We start from the raw sequence: 23278 nt of genomic DNA on the forward strand, positions 1-23278 counted from the left end.
TGTGTAGTGAGTGAAATGATAAAGTGACCTTACTATATGATCAGACATTAAGGAAACATGCTATGTTGAAGTGCTGGCTTCTCTGACAACAATGCAGCAGCCAGTATGTCCTCCTTCTAACTTTAGATTCTGGTCCTGAATGCTCTGGATTTATTTGGACCAGAGAAGGAAGGCGCTTTTAAGACACCCCTACATGGCCGTTTTGGACGCCCCTCGGTTTGCCAGATATGAGAGCAGTTATCAGGTCAAACCAACAGGTGTTGCAGAGATGGAAGCGGGCAAGAGAACTGGTTCAGATAGAAGTGATTGTACCCGACCTAAAAAGCCTCTGCATGTTTCTAATAAGATCCACGAGCAGAAACGTGCTCAAACTAGGATCAATGTTGGAGATGTTTTTGAAAAATGGAGAGAGGTTAGAACACAGAAAGGTTTACAGACCGATGCAGAGCTGGATAAACACTGAAGCTTCAGTGTCCACCACATGGCAACCTGCGTGAGCATCGACTCTAGAGAGGAGGGGGCGGGGGGAGGCCGCTCTCTTTTGGCGGTTTATAAGGAATAGCATAAAGACTTTAACTTAAACCTGCAACACCAAACACACTCAACCAAGTAAAGAAACAAACTGCAGAGGTTTTGTCTTGAAAATGTGCAAGAAGTGCCCGCAAATGACACAGGTTAGACAACTTCTCCTGTCAGTCAACACACACAATTATCTCTGTTATCTCGTGTGTGTGTGTGTGTGTGTGTGTGTGTGTGTGTGTGTGTGTGTGTGTGTGTGTGTGTGTGTGTGTGTGTGTGTGTGTGTGTGTGGTCATAGTTGTAACTTTTGACTGCAGCGTATAGTCTTTGGTTTGCATCGTCTAACACCAGCCTCTCTGCACCCTGCACAGTGATAAGACTGAACAGCTCACTCACCGATGTGTGTGTGTGTGTGTGTGTGTGTGTGTGTGTGTGTGTGTGTGTGTGTGTGTGTGTGTGTGTGTGTGTGTGTGTGTGTGTGTGTGTGTGTGTGCACCCATGTGTGACCTGTATCTGTAGTCAGAAACAAATGATCTGTCCCGGGGGACAGCAGATGAATAATGGATCTGACCGTCTACAGTTTCCATCAGCGGCCTCTCTGGGCTGCAGCCAAGCGCTCTGCAGACACCGAGCTGGTTTCAGAGTCTGGATTCTGTTTTGTTCTGTGCGCTGCCAGCTGAACAACCAGCAGGTTATGTATCCTGCTTCAATCAATAAGTGCAGCAACAAGCGTCATACCGGCCCTGTTGGCGGCAGTTTCAGTCGACACCAAGTGGCAACCCATTCAGCATTGTGCAGAAGAGCAAAAACCTGCAGTTCCTCCAGTGTCCACTTGAGGCTGGCTCCAAATGTGAGTAAAGTCCCATATGGTCCCAGATTAAAATGCCCACCTTTACAGCAGAATAAAACAACTTTCCTGCCGTAAAATAAACAATTTTAATCTCTACAGCTCGTTACTCTATTCTTGACAACTGCACAGGTGATGATTTTTTAAGAAACTCACCTTGTTTTTTTTTATCATATAAAGACTTCAAATTATGGGATGTGGTTGCTTTAACAACAAACCGTCTGCTTGACATCAACAGAGCCAATCCAGTCATGGAATTTAACATCTCAGCCATTTTAATTCAAACATCATGGCTTCCTGTTGCATCGTTTATGGTAACGACTGGTCATCAGAAAGTGTTCAAGCTCTTTGTGGAGTGAGTAAAACTCAAGTGTTATAGACCAATTTATTGTTGTTGTTTTTTCAAGAAAAACAAGTCAAACATTTGCTGGTTCAAGCATCTTAAATCTGAGGATTTGAGGTGCTGGTAGCCTAGCGGTTATTGTGTGTGCCACATGCCCAGGCCTGGGTTCAAATCCGACCTGTGGCTTCTTTCCTGCATGTCATTCCCCACTAACTCTCTCTCCCTGATTTCCAACTCTATCCACTGTCCTGCCTCTAAATAAAGGCCCTGGATGCCCAAAAATAAACCTTTAAAAAACAGGAGGATTTTCTGCATTTCAAATTGATACAAAAGTAATGCAGCTCAATCATCACTTCTGGGCCTCCATACATGTGAGGTGGTGACTGTGTCTGCAGAGACCCTTTCCTGTGTTTCACTCTGGGCATTTCTGGGAGTCTGGTGTGTTTCCTCCAGCCAATGACGGCGCAGCAGGTGAGTTTGGGAGTACAATTCAATGACTGGGCCCCATTCAGGCTGGTGAATTAGGCGGACGAAGCGTCAGAGTATTTAGAATTATAGTGAGGCGAAAAGGAGAAGTGGTTAAAGCTCATTTCAAAACATGGGTGAACTTTGTGTTTTCTTTTGGAAACTTGAGGGGTGGCTTTGGATGAAGAGCGACGCAGAGTTAGCCTGCTTTCTGTTGGACAGACGGGTGCCACACACGAGCGGTTAGCTTGTGCTAGCTTGCTAAATTATCATCTTTTTCATTACAACACATGTAATATTCTCAGGTAGCTTGCAGTGTAGGTGCGAGCAGTAAACATACACATTACATCCTGCAGTGGGCGTTCGCTTCTGGTGGTCGACGAGCCCGGGAGGAGGGGCCTAATTTGAATGTTTACAAACTGTGAAGAACCTTTCTACTGGCTCCACCTTTACAGATGAACAAAGAGCATCACTTTGCATTCATGGATGTTTGGGTAAACTTTCTCACATGTTAAAACTATTATTTATGAAAATAATCTGATAATGATTACTGATAACTCCTAAATCCTGTCGGGAGTAAAAGTCCTACTCAATGTCTGTGGTAGCTTTTAGGCATCGTATGAGACATATATTAAAGCCCAGAGTTCATCAAAACAACTTTGAATGGCTGCAGATGTCGTCTCATTTTCTTCCCTCTCTGTTGTATTTTCGACCAGCTCTGGGCTCTGATGCAGGCCGTCCCATCAACACTTATTCAGCTTCTAAAAGTCTGCTGGACACCTGCCCACTGTTCAGCGAGTGCCAGCCTCTGCTGCAGCTGCATCAATCTAAAAAAAAAAAAAAAATAGAAACCTTCAGACCCCCTCTCTTTGTTGGCGTGCCCGGCCGTCACCTCCACAGCCAGCGGCCTCAAACACTCAGAGAGCGGCCGGGATGTTTACACAAAGAGCTCCCACTCCGAGCGACTTGTTTACAGGAAGAGGAAGATTTAAAGGGAAACTGAGAAAGGTACGGCTCCAACACAGCCATCTCAACATCTTCTTGTTTAGTTTACAACCTCTGCTGCTGTCAGCTGAGCTGCTGCAGATGTCATAAACAATGGTTTATTTAGTCTCTGAGCCGCAGCAAATCAAAGATGAAAACATTTTGAAGCATCGACTGTATGCAGCATGGAGCTCGTGTTGGCATCAATCAGAGAATAAAAGCAGCGGTGTGTATGTTTCTCATAGATCACAAACTTTCCTCCTCTGGAACTTTCTCTATGAGACGCACAAAAAGGCTTCCAGGTGGACCCTAACCCACGTAAAACCACAAATCAAAGTATATGAGTTTAACCCTCCCAGTTTCCACATACTGGCTGGTCCGTCTGCATCGCACACTACCCCGCCGTTCACAGCCACTCTAGTCAACGCTCCTGTTTCCACATGAGCGCCGCGGTCTGTCTCCGGAGCGTACCAGCAGTGCCACTACGCTCTGCTCAGTATCAAAACAATGTTATCTATTTTTGACTGCAGGCAGGCATCAAGGTAGACAGGAAGTGAGACAAGAAAACGCACAGAGCCTCCGGTCAATTTCGAAATAAAACACAACATACAGACTCACGATCTTATTTTCCATCACTTTACCAACATTACGTCAAAACAGGCAACAAATTAACAACAAATCATCCTCAGAAAGACAAAGCAACATGTTGTGTGCACATTATTCTTGCTGATCTTGTTGTTCTACTGTATAGACTGTAAATGTCTCTGAAACCAAACACTGACATACTACCTTTAAAGGTCACATATTCTTCAAAATGCACTTCCCAATGTTGTTCTAACACTAACACGTGTCTCTAGTCTGTCTACAAACCCCCCAATGATGAGAAAAGTCCATCCTCTCCGTCTTTAGCCTGCTCCACTTTTCAGAAAATGTGTGCTCAAACAGGCTGTTTGGAGATTTTCCCTTCATGACATCACAAAGGGCAGTAACCCCTCCCCCAGGTGGGTGACACTCCCACAGCTAGGTGTTTGTTCTGCCCTCTGAGTCTGCCTTCTCACCGTAAACAATAGGACATGGAGCGAGAAAGCCAGAGACACCCAAGCCCTTCCAGAGAGGGGGCGTGGTCAGACACAGCTCATTTACATTTAAAGGTACAGACACAGAAACAGCCTGTTCTGAGCAGGGCTGAAATAGAGGGGTTTATAGAAATGAACAGCCAATCATGTTGCAGGGATATGGGTAGGCGGGCTTACAGACCTCAGGAGCGGAAAGGAAACAGCCAAAATTAGCGATAGCTACTCTGAAGAAAACGCAGAACCTACCGGCTCAAAGTAGGAGAAAATAACCTCCACAAGACGACAAGAAAGGCCGCTAAACTTCCGGAGTTTAGAGACATTTTGGCTCTTTACAGTCTGACAAAAAAAAGTTCTCTGTTAACTGCCAAAGTGCAGCTAAAACAGCGACACCACGAACCTGTTCCCTCACTGGAAACAATATGACCCGTTAGAACACACAGAAGGAAATAAATGTCCAAATGTCATAAACGAGTGTTAGTGTGGACCGTATTGTAAATAATATGCATGGTGTGGACCCCAGCCACAAGAAGTGTGACTCCGCAGCAGCAGACTGTCATATCAGTGTTTTCTAGCTCCTTACTCTGAGCTTATGATGCTGAAATGTTTCTATCTATTTAATTATAATTCGTCACATTCTGACAATAAAGTATAATTATACCATAATTAACCATCTGGTTTCTTCAACTTTCACTCAGCTTTTAAATTTGAAAGAAATAATGATTGACAATTATCGTGATAATTATCGATATTCGACTGATATTACATTTTTTATTGTGATACCATTTTTTTGTCATATCGCACAGGCCTAATTCAGTGTGCCAAAGAGAAAGAATGTGTTCCAGAGAAGGCATGGAAATTATTTTGGAGAATTATCATTATGACCCACCACCCTCCTCGTCTAGGAGCAAAGCAGCGACAAGAGCTCTATGTTTGCTCCAATCCATGTTTTCTCACTTATTTCATTTTCATTTGGTCGCCCTTATGCACGCACTGCCCTGCTCCACAAGCCTGGCCCACGCTCAAAGATTTAAAAAAATCTTAACAGGTGTTGAAAATGTGTGAGTTTGTCTGTGTGTAGCAGACGGGTTTCCAAAACTTATCGAACAAACGGTGACGAGACATTTTGTCTGAGGCCCCGAGGAAAACTTCTCCAACAGAAAAACGACTTAATTAAACACTGGAGCTGAAAGGACGACGGAGAGAGCCAACACTGTATCCCACAGCCGAGACAATGAGGGAGGAAGTGTGTGTGTGTGTGTGTGTGTGTGTGTGTGTGTGTGTGTACATTCTCCTTACTTATATTTTAAGCTTTATATTAACATATTCACTCTTCAGCTCAGGTCAAAGCTGTGACGTATCTTCTTAAAAATATCTGTTATAACGTGTATAGTTCACATTAATTATAGTGAAGTTGAAAGCTAATGATGCATTCAAGTCATGTAGGATTTGTGAGCTGCCAACTGGGGAAAACAGTCAGTAAACCCTGAACAAACAGACTCTGGCAGCGTGAGCTCACATTTGTAGGTAAAGCCTCTTTCAGCATCGATATAAATAACTTGCAAAGAATGTTTGTGGTTTATATGATTTCATTAAAAAGGAAATCAAAGCTCTGAATTTAATGAAAAACATTTCAAAGTTGACCTATTCAGCTGACCCCCATTTTGAATCTCACATATAGTGTTACATAGTGTCTGATGCCCAAACTAAATGTGGTGATATCGGAGTAATCTCCGGATGAGTCTGCAGAGGGGGCTATATGGTTTGCTCTGCAAATTACGAGATACTTCCCCGATATGAAACCAAGAATTTTACAAGACGGCTTCAAGCCTCTAGAGCCGTTTTCACATCACCCCTTAAAATATGTAGATCATTTCAGGAGGACTGCTCTGGAGATTCTCCTGATCTGGTTGTTCACACATGCTCCTCACAGAGGGAGGCTATCCCTATCAGATAGGAGGGGGGTCTCCTGAAGTAAGATGTGAGTCCGCTATAGGACGCTATAATGAGAATATTTGTCTTTCTATCAATGCTACATGTTGTTGAACAGAATCTCAATCTGAACTAAAGAGTGGAGAAGAACATACTGGAGAACAGGAAACATAATGCAGCAGGTTCATTAGAGCACAGAGATGGTAGAGGTGGCGTGCAGACAGTCTATGGTCGTGCAGCGATCACAGGGAATAAACGTCACCACCCCCTCCCACTCGCTCCAGGTGAATTCTACCTGATTATATCCTGCTGCGTTCTCACATCAGCTCACTCTGACTTTCTGCAGAAGAAATACTCTGGAGTCTGGCCGGAGAAATTCTCGAAAAATGTGGCTGCTTGCGTTCACACATACAGCTCCTCAAATATCAGGAGCTTTTCAGGAGTTTTCTGTAGGTGTGAAATCCCTTTAAATAACCCCGTGAAAACGTCTTACATGGGCTCTGTTCTCTGGCAGCCCTGCAGCGTTCTTCAGTGACATATGGCTCCTCCTGTGCAGACCTACTAGTTTACATTTTTGATGAGCTTGCTGTCTTACATTAAAGGATTTTCATTGGCTAAGGTGTGAACTGAAGTGATTTGGAAGAAATCCTGAACCTTCACTGTTGATGACAACAGGTTTAATAAAGCTTTTTCTTACTGTTAGTGTAACACGCAGCAGCTGTCTGATCGCTTTAAAGTGACTCCTGAAGAGCAAACATTCTCCGTCTGTCCACTCAACCCTTCACCTGTCCTCTCAGCAGGAAGTCCCGCCTCCACATGATGTCAGCGCTACATCATGTGCAGGTCGCCCTGCAGGAGCCGCCGGTCTGCTGCCAAACACTAATTGCTTTTTCACCTGCATGACTCCGGCGTGCAGCTTCAGCGTTAACGCCGTCAGCAGCATCAGCAGCTCATTAGCAGGCAGACGGTTAGTGACGCCGCCTTAGGGATGCAGAACTATTTTGAGGAATGACCTAATTGAAACGAGCAGCAGGGGGGGGGCGGGACGCAGAGGAAATTATGGATTTAACTCTTTGTCCTTCTCTAACCTTGACACACTTCTGCTGGATTTTCCTCGTTAGGAAGGTGAACTAATGACGGCAGATGTTTCAGCCTCATCATTATCTGATCCAAGAGGACTTTTTAAATCAAAGTGTTTCCTCTTTATGGGAATGTTGTGTTTAAGAGTTTGTTGTTGGAGGCATAAAACACAAAATCTCTTCAGCCAATCAAACATTAAGGCTTCAAAACGAGATATAAATAACCCAAGCTTGACTACGGAAGCTCTAAAAGGACGTCCAGACAATTTATTCCACTCTGTTCTCTCCTGTGATAATGAGTAATCTTCTCTGGTTGTTTTCTCAAGATCTGCACTTTTAAACGCAGTTATCTTGAGGAGCCAACGCTGTTTTCCCCGTGATAACAAGTTAGTTTCTCGATATCCCAAAAATATGATAAAACCAGCGTTGTAATGCTGAGATAACGATATAAATAAGTCTTAAATTTACTGACTATCACATCCAACCAGAGTAAAATAAAATGTATGGCCGCATGTCCCCTTAGGGCTTCCGTACCCGACAGCCTCTTGCGTTTGAAGACACAGGTTTTGAGATTTTGTGACTGGATTCCTGTTGACATTATTTCCCATCATGCTCTTGGTGGAATTATTTATCTGATGGGGCTAGGGGCGGCTGTGGCTCAGTTGGCAGAGTCCGTTGTCTCTCAACCGGAAGGTCGAGGGTTCAATCCCCAAGATTGAAGACACTTAACCCCAAGTTGCTCCCGCTGGTGCTTTAGCAGGGAATGAATGTGTATGAATGGATGAGTTAATGCTGATGGAGTTTTTGTTGTGTTTTGTGTTTTTTAGGCTTTAATGCTAGTTGTGTTAGCAATATAAGCTAATTGGTCCAGCAAGACATTTGAGTTCTTTCACATGAATTTGAGCTTTTTTAATCGTGTTATTTCTTAATCTTTGATTTTACTAAAATTACCTGCATACTTTATTTAGCTGCCTTGGTAAAAACACCATCATAACTTTGAAAGGTTCTCCTGCAGTTACCATCATAACGAGCTAGCCAATGCTAAGCTATGACATGTCCTCACAGAAGCAAGCTTCAAACTATCAAGTTTACAAATATTTGTCAAACAAAAACTCCAATTTCTAAATGTAAGCGTGCAATATTAAATCTGTCTGAAAGTATTTCCTCTTACGTCTGCCTTCTTGAAATCACTTTCTGATGTTTTTGACTCATTATTTTCCACATTGAACTCGTCTGAGCTTCATCAGGAGAAATAGCACACTGTGTGGTGTGCACTGAAGTGAACGGTTACTGTACTTTGTCCCTAAAAATATCTACTCCACATGAGCTCCTGGCGGTCCAGATGCTGCAGTTTGTTGGGAGCTGTTAGCGCCGACCTCCTGCTGTTCACCTCTATCACCAGCCCAGCTTCCCCCGAATCCCCATCCCTACCCCCACCTCCTCACTGCCCACCCTCTGCCACAGCTCCAGTCAGAGGAAGAGATGGAAAACATCCGCCTGCTGCGTGCACAGAGGGACCCTCAGTGAGAGCACAGGGTCGTCGGACAGCTCGCTTACACCCCCCCCCCCCCCCCCCCCCCCAAAGCCTTTATAAAAGAAACCATAAACCAACCTTTGAGTGATTTATATGTATATTGTACCCGAGTGTATTAGTTATTTTACCCAACTCGCTGCTACCCTGAAGCCTACACGCTGCTGATGTGAGCAAAGTGATGACACCAGCAGCAGCAGTTCAGAGCTAAGGATGTCAAAACCATGTGTTTAAAAATGACACAATGTCCGGGGCGGCTGGAGCTCAGTCTGTAGGGACTGTTTAGGGAAGTCTGGAAAGTGGTCAGTCAGCTGGAGAGGTGCCTGTTCAGTGGATGTGTGGCATAATGAAGTGTGGGTTACATGATGGCTGGGATGAGAGAGGGAGACAGAGTCACACTGGGGTTCGGCTTTAATGCCCTGAGAGCACCAGGCCCAGGTGCTCTGAATCTGACTGGCTGATTCCTCTGAGATCAAGAGAGACAGAACGTATGAGTAGAAGCATGACGGTTAAATGTAAAGCAAAGACCGTCACACCATAAATACACAAAAGTTCATTAAGAGTGCATCCTCTGGGGAGTACAACTCTGACTTTAAACAGGATAACTTTTCTCTAAAATTGCCCGCTGATCTGAACACGAGTGGAACATTTATAACACAGACCCGTAGGTCTACCAGCACATCTGTTGTTTCTCTGCTTTGGTTTCATCCCAGATCAATTTTCAGCTGCATTCGGAGACATCCTGCAAACTTTCATATCTGCTTCCAATTACGTCGAACTGCTGTAATCGACGGATGCTTCACAGACTAACAGGATTAACCTCTCACAGCTCTCACACGTCTCTCCCTGCAGACGGGTCTCATGGGTGAAGTTCAGCCGAGTGCTTCCTTTCGGTACAACAGCTCAGGTATGTAAACACAACCTGTAGCTCCTCTCTGTGAGGGCTGGACACACACACACACACACACACAGAACTGGTCCGACCAGTAGGAGGACACTTTTATTCTCAGGCCTGCAGAGTCATTGCTCTGGGCTGTATGAGTCTGAAACTGCAGGCCAACAAAACCACTGACCTTTGCTCAGTTTCCAAGTGTTTATCTCTAGGAGTCTTTGTAAGACCATCATCCGTCGGTACCCTGCTCCAGTGGGTCCGTTTCTGGAGCGTGAGCGCAGCCATGAGCAGCAACACACTTTTTCACAAGATCACAGAACGACAAGATCACACGATTGTTGTTCATTCGTTTCCTGTTTTGACGTCATGTTGATAAAGTGATGAAAAATACGACCGAGAGTCTGTATATTGTGTTTTTTTTTTTTAATTGACGTGAGGCTCTGTTCATTTCCTTGTCTGACTTCCTGTCTGAGTCGATATATTCTGTCCAGCTTGACCCGTGCTTGCAGCGGGTCCCGTCGAAAAATAGACTTGCATCGTATTTAAAACAGAGCAGAGCGGAGTGGTGCTCCAGAGACCGACAGCGGCGCCTGATGTGGAACCGGAGGATGCCACTTTGTTTGGACATACCACGATATGCATCCATACATCTATCTATACGTCATTTGAATGCTTGTCCTGTCTTGGAGCCGATCCCAGCTGTCATTGGACGAGAGGCGGGTTACACCCTGGACTGGTCGCCAGTCAATCAGAGACAGATAAAGTTTTATACTCACACCTACAGGCTACTTCACCAGAGTCACCAGTTAACCTAACGAGCATGTCTTTGGACTGTGGGAGGAAGCCGGAGTACCCACACATGCACGGGGAGAACATGCAGACTCCACACAGAGAGGCTCCTGTCCGACCACCATGCAGCCCACACAAGAGCATACAAATCTTAATTGTTGGAGAGCGAGCCAAGTCAGGCAGACAACTCGAGCTGCGCTGATTCCACACTTGACAATTTGTCATTATCCTCAATTATCTGCCAAACACATACTCCTGATTCGGGGTCTATTTAAGATGTGATATTACCAGCCTCGTCCTCTGCCCCAGTACTGCTCTCTTGCTTTCAGCCCAAACACCTCCCTAGCATCCACCTGTTGGGGGTGGGGGGATGGGGGGATTGGGGGGATTGGGGGCAGTGAGGCGCTCTTCAAACTCCTTCATGTAAAATAAATCTGCGAGGAGTGACGAGGTCAGAACCCATAGACATCAAGCACAAACTAAGTTCTGCTGCTGCCGCACAAACACGATCAGTCTGACTTAAAATGTAAAAGCTGATCATCCAGTCTCAACATTTCTGAGCGTCTATCTGCTCTTTTTTGTGTCATCTCCGTCTTTACAGACCGAGGTCATGACATCACGCTGCTCTGCGGCTCGACCCCCTGCTACTGTTAGCTTGTAATGTTTCTGATCGAGGAATTTAAGCTCATTCTCCTGCTGCACTCAATGCAGGCCGATCTGGATAAGAGGATCAGCCTAATGCCTGAAATGTAAATGTAAATGTTGCTGTAAATACTTCAAAAGCCTTGTTGAGGCCCATCGAATCCTTTTGTGCACGACAACATCTGCCTAAAGCGTCTGCACATTCACCTGCTTAGATCCCCTCCACTGAGTGCTGAATGGAGGAGAAAAGGAGCGAATCAATCGGCTCTTTTTTTTCTTCTGGAGAGGACTTTGACCGACCCGCGTCCTCCAGGCCTTTTATCGCTGGCCTTTTTCTGCGTCCCTTTTTTTTTGGGGGGGGGGGGGGTGGGTGGGCAACAGAGGCTTGAGAGATGAGGGCCATCGAACATCCAGGATCGAAGGGAGACCACACACTCACCGGGGAGAAAACACGGAGGACAAATCAAATGGCTCTCCACCAGCTACTCTACGGGGGCTCCACTTGTTCCCCTCTGCAATGGGCTCCCCAATTCAGAGGCGCTGTGGGCCACCCGGATCTGCCCCGTCATCCATTACAGCCTCCAGAGTGGAGGAGAAAGAGGAGGGGGAGAAGGAGGGGGGGGGGGGGGGGGGGGATGGCAGAGCACCAGGCGGACACCAGCAGAGACAAGATGGTTGGCTTACCCCAAAAAAAAACCCAACCTTGACACCCCTCATCCCTCACTTGCCCAGAAACAAGAGAGGAGACAAATGAGGAGGGGGTGGAGGATTAAAAAACGTTAAAGGGAAGGGAGGGAGGGAGGGAAGAAAGGGGTGAGGAGGGGGAGGACAGACAGTAGCAGGATGAAGGCATTAGGCTTTAAAGAGGGGGAGAAATGAGGGACAAGAGGGTGACAGAAGATGTTCAGCAGGAGATGTGAGTGAGGAGAGATGAAGAGGTGAGAGAGGAAAAATATTCAGCATGATGGAAGAGTGAGAAAAAACGCTCAGTTTTTAACAAACTTCGACCATTTACTTCCATCATTTTGATCTCAACCTTTACCATTTATTTTAACAGACATACCCGGCTCAGTCTGATGGATGACCTCATCCACAACACACCTCAGGTATCTCAACATTGCAGCTACATTATTAAAAATTAGGGCTGGGCATGTTAACATGTTATTAACTCATTAATTAATTATCGCTGACAATTATTTTATCTCGCATTAACGCAGTTTTTATTACTTTCTTATTGTAAAAGTCTGTTGCTCACTGGCTTTTATTTTGTTAAATTCCATCGTGAGCGAGCCTAGTATGTTGCTTACTGCTGCGCATGTCTGCTGCGGTGCTTACAGGAAAGAGGAAACAGTGTTGCCAACTTGGCGACTTTCTCGCTAAATCTGGCGACTTTCCAAACCCCCTTGGCGACTTTTTTTGTCAACAGCTACTAGCGACAAATCTAGCGACTTTTTCTGGTGTTATTGGAGACTTTTTTGGTGTAAGAAACTGACGTGAAAGCACGTATTGCTCTGCAGTTACTGTCCTCAACGAGCAGCGGGTGCTGCCGTGAGCCCCTCCCCCTTCCAAAAGCTCTCACAGGCTGTCAGTCTAGCCTCGCGCAGCAGACCCAGCTGCAGTCAGAGAGCAGAGAGGAGACCCACACCACTCTGCGTCCAGACTGCAACGAATGCAATAAGCTTTAGTTTTGTATTTATTTGCTTTGACTACATTGTTTAAGTTGAGAAGTACATTTACAATAAGAGTGCGCTATACACTACTTTTTAATTCATTATTGGATTTTGCGTATAACAATGCGATTAATCGTGATTAATCACACGAACTCATGCGATTAACGCGATTAAAACTATAGTATAGTATAGTTGTCCAGCCCTATTAAAAATATTTTGTTTCACCACCAAGCGGTAACCTCCAGAGAAAAATTAAGCTAATGCAGAAATGCAAAATCCTGCAATACCTCGAGTGTCCACTAGAGGCTGGCTGCAGAAGCACCGGAAGTCACATACACACCCATTCTAAAAAAGGCGTTTTAACAGCATTAATAAACATGTTTACAGCACAGAACAAAAATAATATTGGTCTGATAAGTTATTGTCATCATGGGCACACACTGTATGAGGGAAGATTTTTACATACACACAATCATGTACGTTAAGAAGACAGGAGTGCACAGGAAGCGTACCGCCTACAGGACGTCGGATCTCTTAACGAGTAACAGGTCTTCAGTTTGCCAAAATAACACGGCATGATATAGAGTCATAAAAAAAAACACAAAAAACCTCAAGCCTAGTCCTCAAGAAGAGACATAAACACCTTCTAAAATGTTTGTTTGTTCAACGGGAGTCTGATCGATCATTTCTGATGCATTCGAGGAAGTCAAGAAATCTAAACTCTGATTGGATTTTGCACCACAGCGTCAAACAGACTGTTCTCTAAAGTATAAATGTGTTATCTATGGATGTAGAAATGAATTATTAACAGCACTTTTATGCAGATATCTTCTTATAGAGATCAATAAATCGTTGTCAGAAGACTGCAGATGAGTACCCGGGATGTCACTGCTGCATCTGTTGCTCTGCTTGTTTGTCCAACATACACCAAAGCCTGCTGATACCTGAAAGGGGTCAACACCACTTGGACTACAAACGCACTACAAATGGAAAACCAGAACACTTAACGTACCAAAATCCAAACTGAATCTGACACAAAACTACTTGTTAGGTCGACGCTCCCTCCCGCCCACTACGCTCGGCCAATGAAAGGCGTCTGATCCAACCTTTACAACAGGGTCCTAACACGCCAACTAGACTCTTCTCCTCTGTCGCCCCCTCGGTGGTGGAACCAACTACCAAACTCCATTAGATCTGCAGTCCCTTTGCACCTTTAAGAAAAAGATAAAGACCCAGCGTTTTATGAACACCTACGACCTTAATGATGATGTTGATTTTAAAGATGGTTTTGATGCTGATTAGAACTCTCAAGAACAGATGTTGTGTTTTGCCTCTGGTCACTTCCTGTCAGCCCCTCTGGTCACTTCTTGTCAGCACCTGTGTGTCTGATCAGTCTTAAAGCTGTTTGTTTGCTCTTCCTGATGTTGTTATCTCCTCTCTAGATCTTCGCGTGTGTTGCTCTTATTCTCTGATTTTTGTCGCTTTGGATAAAAGCGTTTGCTAAATGAATAGTAGAAATGTAGATCTGTGAGGGCGGGTGTTTTTTTACAGTGTATGTGGGGAGGTTGGGGCTGAGAACAGTGAGGGGAGACACAAAATAAGATATGTGTGTGTGTTAGGGGGGGTCTTAACGAAGCTGGGGCTGTTAACGAAGACTAATGAAAGCAGGAGTGCTGCTTAACCTGCACTCCATCGCTCTGAGGCCTCCAACCCCGAGGTGTCGGAGGGAATGAAGAATGTGTGTGTCTGTGTGTGTGTGTGTGTGTGTGTGTCTGTGTGTGTGTGTGTGTGTGTGTGTGTGTGTGTGTGTGTGTGTGTGTCTCTACAACCCCCTCTCATCCTTACACACTGCGCTCCCACACTCCTGCTCCAGCTTCACAGTGTGACGGCGTCCTCTTCTCCTCACCGCCGCCGCCACTGGGACAAATCTCAGTGCCATCATGCGTCACGCTTAAATGCTCCCCCCCCCCCGAAACAACCCCTCACCCCTCTGCTTTCTCTCTGTTTCCCTGCACCACCCACCCCCCTCCAAACCCCCTCCTCAATCTGCCCCCTCCACACCTCCCGTCTTTCTGTAGTTGCCCTCTTTCCTACTGTTACAAAACAAATCTCCCCTCTGACAGCATAATTCTCCGGGGCCGGGCCAGAGGAGGCAGAAAGACGAACGGAGCGGCGGGCCTCCTCAGCTGACCTCCGCCCAGGACCCAGGCTGGTTGTTTCCCCACCTAACCCTCGTTTTCATTCAGACGCAGAAAGAAAAAAAAAAAAAAAGGGCGACTCTGGAGGATTCAAACCGGTGGCCCCTGTGTATGCCTGAGTGAATGCCGTTGAGCCTAATACCCACTAATCTGGTCATCAAATACCCCCGCTGCCACGACTGGAAATCTGTTTGTTATTTTACAACAGGGGCAGCGAGGGACGTCCGCCCAGCCCAAGGTGCTTTCAGTAAAGATGGAGGGATGAAACGAGGAGAGAAAAGGGACGGCGGGGGAAAGAGGACAAGAAACAGAAGATGGCATTTTTAACCTGACGATGAACTGTGGTGTTAGAGACAGAAACAAGAGGAACAGCACAGAGCAGGAAACATGAGATTTGAAAATGATGAATAAAACTTAAAATATGTGATTTAATGTAAAGTCGGGGTGTTGAAATCAATCGTGTCTACGATGCAGTGACAGAATACAATCGTTCATTACAAACTGACGCTGCTTATAGATTTTCCAGCCGGACTGAAATATTTGATTTATTTTGGTTTACATTGTAAGCACCCCTGTACTGATGAAGTGATTCATCTTCATCAGCCTATCCATTCGGGTCGTATCTTATTTTAGAGAAAAAAAGACAATGATCTTCAAATAGATGATCACCTGAAGAAGACCTATGCTAGAAACATGATTGTGATGGAAATAAAAACTTTTTTGAGGCATTTGAGCAAGTGTGCATCACTTGTTCCTCAGACAGCTTCTTTTGCACTGCCATGCACCCCGCGCTAAACTGCTATAGCCTGACTGATTCATCTTCCAGCTGATTACGTTTGGGCTGCACAGTGGTGCATTGGTTCACAGCGAGGCGGTTCCTGGTTTGAATCCCCGTCTGACAGGAGCCTCTCTGTGTGGAGTTTGCATGTTCTCTCTGTGCATGTGTGGGTTCTCTCCGGGTACTCCGGCTTCCTCCCACAATCCAAAGACATGCTTGTTAGGTTAACTGGTGACTCTAAATTGTCCGTAGGTGTGAATGTGAGTGTGGCTGGTTGTCTGTCTCTACATGTCAGCCCTGTGATTGGCTGGTGACCAGTCCAGGGTGTAACCCCGCCTCTTGCCCAATGACAGCTTGAATTGACTCCAGCCCCCCGCGACCCCAAAAGGGAAAACAGCGGTATTGATAATGGATGGATAAGTAAGTAAGTATACAGTACATTTAAGCGTAATGCATAAGTCTGCTACTTTAAAGTCATATTGCACATGATATTAAAAGTTGTTCATTACTTTACTCTTTAATATCGGTCTATATCAGGAGCACGATCATGTCATTCAGAGGCTAAGACACGCTCTCTCTCTCAAACATTTCCTGTCACTCAATATCCGTCTTGTCAAGAAGAGGTCAAGAACATCACACAAGAAAATCACAGTCTCTGATTTATGATCTCTCTCCCGCTGTGTGCTGGTTTTTGACTTGACGTTTCACAAAAGTATGAAGGAATAATGGCCAGAACAGTGTTTTTTCCACAACGTTTGGAGAATAAAATGAAGTGGACTTTTGAGCCAGACTTTATAATTTACGTAATTTAGACTGTTGTGTCACAATCAGCCAATGAACCCCTGAGCTGGAGCTGGTAGGGATGCAACAATACAGTCAGCCCACGGTTCAAAACAAAGTGAACCTCGTTTTTTTTTTTAAATCATTATTAGGAGTTTTAGGCAAATTTTACAGCCATGGGTTAGTGGGAAAACAACACTTTTCAAATTACAAAACTATTTCTTTATTTACTTTTTAGCAAAAAAAAAAAAAAAAAAAACAGTTTCCATTTCTACACATTCTTGGTGTTTGGAGTATAAGTCAAACGAAGGCAGCGTTTAAGTAGTGCCATGTGGAAATGTACAAAGAAGATTGTTTCAGTATTTTTGTATATTTTTGGCAGACTTTAACGCAGAAAATGGTCATACAGCGTAGGGCTGGAAAATATATCGAGTTTTTAAGATATATCGATATATTTTCAAACAAGATAAAGGGTAAGACAATCTCGTTAATATTGATATAGTTTATGTTGCATTAAAATAACGTTACAGAGGTGCCAGTTCACCTTTTTCTCATCTCAATGATGATGACTGACTGTCTGTCCCTCTTAACCCTGCTCCTCCTCTCTCTCTCTTTTATTGTATTTAAGGAACGTTTTTATTTTATAATATTACTTTTTAAATTGACAAACAGGTAGTTTATTTTTCCATGTGTTTTCACTGTTAATAAAAGGCATAACGATATATATCGAGTATCGCCATTCAGCTAAACAATATCGAGACATGAGTTTTGGTCCATATCGTCCAGCCCTAATACAGCGTTGATATTTCATGCAGGTAACTTTGTTTCAAACGCTGCTTCTCTCACCTTGTCTGCTGGCTGGAGTGACAGCCTGCTAATTCTGTTAGCCAAACTCCATAAGTGTTTCCATTTGAGTGGGCGACACGTGTAAAACGATGTTTTCAGACAGTCGTTCTTGTTTACAGTTTTTCTTCTCCTTGTCAGTTTACTCAACGCTGAAACAGTAATGTGCACACACAACTGATTTGAATGTTTCCTCGTACCGCAGCCTCTCCTTACCGCTCGTCTTAGTGTTGTCAGCTTCCCAACTTTAGCGCATGATGATTGGATATTAAGTCGGTGGGGAGGGGTTTCCTTTTTCCCAGCGCATGGACTCACAAGTGTGAGGACCACTCGACAAGCCCCTCTTGGTTTATTTGGCTCCTCCAGCACATTTCTTTCAGAATGTATAGTTTGTTAATTAACTAATCATTATGTACTGTCTGTTTTTCCATTGATCTATTATGTTTATGTGGAGGCCGTACCAAATGGTTTAATATTAGATGGAGAATTGTTGCATTCCTAGTAGCTAGAAAGAGACTCTCAGTGAGCGTTTGACAAACTCAATGTTGTTCGATCATCTGAATCACAGCCCTCACACATTAAGTGGATGTCTTCTGACTTTGGAAGTCTAAAAAATGTGGATGCATGCTTGAAAGGAAACAGACTAAATGCTAGGTGTCAGCGGTGGTGGGCATCACATGTACAGCTGCCCCCTGCATGTGTTTGACTGACAGACTGTCTGACTGTGACCGCCATCTGTCCGCACGCTCTCTGTTAGACAACAAGAGGCTGGGAGACTCTGTGAGCCCGGGCGGAGCGCGGGGCACGCCTGGCACTGCCCATTCACAAAAATCTTTTGGGAGGACAGATGGTGCCGAGGTTTTCTCCTCACACGTCTTTTCTTCCACCATCCACCATTCCTGTGCTGCCTCCTCAGCGAGCTGGCATCTGCTCTGTGCCCTCAGGTTTCATCAAAGCGTCGTTGAAAACAACACAAATAAAAAGAGGCGAGGCCTGAGGGCGCCCAGGCGTGAGGGAGCCCGGCGGCTTTCTGCAGGTACAGAACCCGTCCAGCGCTCACTGGCCCGGCCACAAAAGGGTTTCACATCCCTTCAAGCTAAAACTGGCTCCGACCAGCTTCTCCCCTCTAATCTTTGTTTTCCGTCTCGTCCCCCCCTCCACTAATCTTTCTTTCCCGTCTCGCCCCCCCCCCCCCCCCCCCCCCCAAAAAAAAAAAAAGATTCAACCAAGCAGATCAGTGTCCTCTCTGGCACGTTGGGACTGCACTGAGTACAGCCGGGAGGAAAAACTAGAGGATAAGGAGGTGGAAAACTGGTCCAGCGTTCAGGCTTATGGTGACAAATCCTGATTCATCTCCAGCGGCTTCTTAAACCTCTTCAACCCTGCAGGACGCACCGGTGGAGTCCGGGGTCTTTTATTAAAAGACTTGTTGTGTAGCCAACACATTTAAAACTCTTACATTTCCAAAAAAAACTCTACAAAATTCAGACAACTTTTCTAAATGTAAGACGAAAGGTATCTTCAATTCCCTCTGGTTTCTATGTGAGACTGAAAACAAGCATCCTGGGCTTCAACGTTCCCCTGCAGCATCACTCGTGCAGGATATCTGTGCTGTAGTTGTCACTGAACAAAACCCAGTTAAGTCACTAAAACACATCACTGACGGAGCAGCTACATGTCTGCAACAGAACGTCAAGTCTAAACTCTGACCCCCAACACGGAGACAAAAAGCAAAAGTCTGAAATCAGACCCAAACATCACAAGTTTCCAAACTTCTTTGATTGGTAAGACTGATGTGATATGGACCGAGAGCACGAGAGAGGCCTCCAGATGGGCCTAACCAAAGATTGTTTCTGGTAGCGTCGTTCATAAAGGAGTTGATTATTTGTAATTGTTGTCATTCTTAAAACCCAAACTGAAGTAAAATGCCAAACAAACTTAAACTTCTGGCTGCACATATTGTAAATTTGCATCCCTGCTGTGTGTGTCTCTGCATGTTACTTTTAATAACCTGCATCCCTTCACTCGTGCAAACACACAGACAGGTTGGAACAGCCTCCACAGTCCAAACAGTCAGACAATTAAACCTCCAAAAAGCTTAAAAAAAAAGTCTCCAAAAACACAGAAACTGACTTTTTCACACACTTGAAAACGTCACAGATGATCTCCAGTTTAGTCCTACTACCATGTGGGTTTCTCTGTCCTACAAGAACATGGCAGTTTAATATATCCTTCAGGATGGGCAATGATCCATAAAGGCCATGTTTTTGGGTTTTGCAGCGATAGTATGTGTTTGTGAGAAGCTTTACAGGATTACTCTCTGCTGTTGTAGTTGCCAGATATGGAGCCTCTGACACCCTTAATAAGCCAGTCAGACTACCGTGTCCAAACTTCTCTTTTCATGCTTGACAGCTCCGCTTTGGAGCTGATACGTGACGCCCTGCGCCTCCCAAACGTTTTAATCTGCGATCCCACAGACGGAGAGAGGAGCAGGGACGCTGATCATCCACAGAGATTTCTCAGACACTCTGAGAAAACCTCCTTCTGACTGATTTCCAAAGACGCACAACGCTTTACGCACTACAAGTTCAATTCTGAAAGTAAAGCAAAGCACAGCATCACTTATCTATACAACAATACAAACACGCTGACTAAATAAATACTTATTTGGTTTGTTTTGGACAGAGTGCACGTCCCAGTTCACCTGGAGCTCCTGCGCATTCACATCCAAGCGTGCGCAGAAACCACACAGACTTTATAAAAGCCAAACACTTGAGAAGTTTGGAGCGTTTTCTGTGTCACTTGAGGACAAACTGGGCTGAAACATGTCTTACCTTGTTGGCAGAGGAGGATGAAGTGCGCAACCAGAAGCAGCCAGCAGCCTGTAGTCTCCATGTTGGGGGGGAAAGAGAACGATCTCAGATGCGGAAAATAAAACAAATCAAACAGAGAAGTTTGGGGAGCAGGTCCCGGTCGGCCCGCAGCCCTCACAGCTCCATGCTGCTCCGCTGCCTGCCTGCCTGCCGCTCGGTTGTCTCTTGTTGTGGTGAAAGCAAAATACAAGTCCGAGTCCCCGGTGCGTCACTCCGCTCCGTCCGCTCTCCTCCACACCGACTGACTGACTGAGGAGGATCCGCCAGAGTGACGCTGTGCGCCGCCCACAGCCCGCAGCCGCCCCGGCCTCACTTCCTCCACACACCAACAAACACAACAATAATCAGATAAACTCTCACTTTAATATTTTATAGTTTTTATTTCGCACTCAGTTTTATCAAGGTAATAAAAAATGAGGAAAACTTTATGAACGTCAGGACTTGTTTATTTCCACATTAAGAAAAATGAGAACTATAGAGGGGAGAGAAAGAGTGAAGAAAAACTCAGAAAGGAAAGGAAGAATATCAAACTGAAAGGAAAATATGGAGGAAGAAAAGAAGAGAGGGAAACAAAAAGGTAGAACAGAAACAGAGAGAAATGTGAAAACTTAAAACTGAAAATATGACTGGAGAATTGGGGGAAAACCAAAATAAAATGTACAAATAAATAGAATACAACAAACTGGCAACAAAAAGGTGTGATTCTTTAAACTGAACTGTGATCTGCACCTCTTCTCTTAAAGAGTCCCAGGGCCAAAAAAAATAACCTCTGGGCCCCGGTTGAGCCCCCCCTCCAGTGAGTCAGTATTGGTTCTGTGTCGATCGTATAATCTTGAATGATAATATAGAAAAGAATAGAATAGAAAGCCTTCATTCTCAACATATTATTATACAACGAAATTAGAAATGCTTCACCTTGAATTTCTAGCTCCATCCACCATGTAAGCTTAGAGCGGAAGATGCCTTTCAGAGAACGTCTTCAAGATCTTTAACCAAGTCCAGCTGCCTTTGGATCAAACTTCGAACTTCACCTTAAAGTGCACAGAGCATCCATCAGCAACATGCCTCATACAAGTAAGAGGGACAATGTGTCTGCAGCTCCCCGTGGGGCCACTGTCTGTGCCAGTTTAGCCATCTTTAGCTAATTGTTAAGGTATTCAAAGCGAGAATAAATACTCATGAAAGCAAATCTCTACATCAGGATGTTTATCTTAAAACCTCAGCAGAACTTTATAGTTGAATGTTTCTGTTCACTCTTGCTGCTGAAATATCATTACTTTCAGAGAGGAAGTAGTAAAAACTGTACAATACTTAAAAGCAGTGGGAGGCGCCAGTGGCCTAGTGGTTGGTGTGCACGCCCCATGTTAGGCTGTGGACCTCCAACAGGGCGGCCCGAGTTCAGGTCCGACCTGTGGCTCCTGTCCCACATGTTGTTCAGCACTCTCTCCCCCTGATTTCCGACTCTATCCACTGCCATGTCTCTAAAATAAAGGCATAAAAAGCCCCAAAATAAACATTTAAAACAGAACTGTCCTTCAGGAGGTGGTAGAGACCAAAAGCAGAGTTAAAAGAGAGTGAGTCTATCAAACACAAGCAATTGTTCCTCCATCATATCAACTCAAAATATGAAAATATGTGCATGTTGTTCCCATGAGCTGTTCCTGCTGCCCCCTAGTGGCCAAAAATATCTGTAATTTATTGGATCACAATAGTTAAAAGTATGTCTTGACAGATTCACTGTAATGTGAAGAATTATCCCAGGAGTCTTCATGAAGCTGTTTCAACCACAATTGTATTTAATTAATTCAGTATATTAAGCAAAAATAATTTCCCTTCAAGAACGCTGTGAACATCTGCTGCTTGATCATTTTTGTAACAACTTAAACAAGTCTATGGATTCAGTCAGTGGCCCTTTCTGAAGAGCTTCAGTTCAATATGGAGTGCAGATTTTTTCAGTAGACTGAACCCTCATGGTCATTTTTTGGGACCACCTCAGTAGACTGGACATTCAGCATGGATACTAACTTCCTGGTTTTATGCAGTATGGTTTGGATGCATCCTTTCAGGAAATGAGCTGTAGGAAGTAGGAACAAATATCGGCCTACTGAATAGTAGTTCCTAAGAGTATACAGACCGGAGAGAATGGACTGTCTACTGTCAGTTTATGGAGGCACTTTGCAATTACGAATAGACAATATTCCCACGGTGGCCATGTTGCTGTGACATCACACTCAGGGTGGGAAGCCCAAATGATGTTATCGTGTCTAACTATATTGTTCTCAATTGATGAGAAAGTACACAGACAATGGATACTGAAAATACGTGAACACACTGAAGTCGGAAGAACGACTTCCCAACTTCAAAAATTGCGATCATCCGAGTAGCACCTGAATGCAGCATATATACACAGACAGGAAAACCCAAAGAGCGGGATCTGAACGAGGGAGACAAGCGTTAGTACAAAATAAAACAGGAAATGTAAAGAAGGAAGAATCCTTTCTTAAAGTAACAAAAAATAAGTTACACTGCTCAACATCTTATTGAGTAGATTCCATCTTTTTTGGGGGAAATAATAGACGTGGGAATACAACCTGTCACACCTTAAATTGAAAGAGGTCATCTTCATCAGCTGCTCAGAGCTCCCTCGCAGTGCGGCTCAGCGGCAGCAGTTGGTGGCTCGCTGACTGCAGTCGGCGGGGGGTCTTTAACTCGACGTAAGGAGTAATTGAGTGAAACGTCTGCGAGGTGTGTCTTTTTTTTTGTTTTTAAAGTGTGTGTGGTTGAGTTCACCGGGCCACCGACCTCCTGACCCCTGAGAGACGCTTCCACCTCGCAGTGAAATAGAGCCCAAAACATCAGCAGTGACCCAGAAATCACAATTCACTCTGGGAATGTGGAACAAGTGCCTGTGTGTGTGTGTGTGTGTGTGTGTGTGTGTGTGTGTGTGTGTGTGTGTGTGTGTGTGTGTGTGTGTGTGTGTGTGTGTGTGTATCCTTCATACCAGTGAAAACGTGCTGGATGGGATCAGAAGATGCAACAC

General features: G+C 44.7%; 1 protein-coding gene across 5 annotated transcripts in view; it reads right to left on the bottom strand.

Annotated features, from left to right (window-relative positions):
• ptprz1a (protein tyrosine phosphatase receptor type Z1a) overlaps positions 1–20486 on the bottom strand; it is a 78118-nt gene extending 57632 nt beyond the window's left edge. For all 5 annotated transcript variants that reach the window (XM_061037049.1, XM_061037048.1, XM_061037046.1 and 2 more), the window contains exon 1: positions 20200–20486. In XM_061037049.1, coding sequence (XP_060893032.1) covers positions 20200–20260 — 61 coding nt within the window. In that variant the 5' untranslated portion in view covers positions 20261–20486. The remainder of the gene's footprint in view (positions 1–20199) is intronic.
• Between the last annotated feature and the right edge of the window lie 2792 nt (positions 20487–23278).

The sequence above is a fragment of the Labrus mixtus genome, chromosome 4 (genome assembly GCF_963584025.1).
Source record: "Labrus mixtus chromosome 4, fLabMix1.1, whole genome shotgun sequence".
In the NCBI taxonomy this organism is placed as follows: Eukaryota; Metazoa; Chordata; class Actinopteri; order Labriformes; family Labridae; genus Labrus; species Labrus mixtus.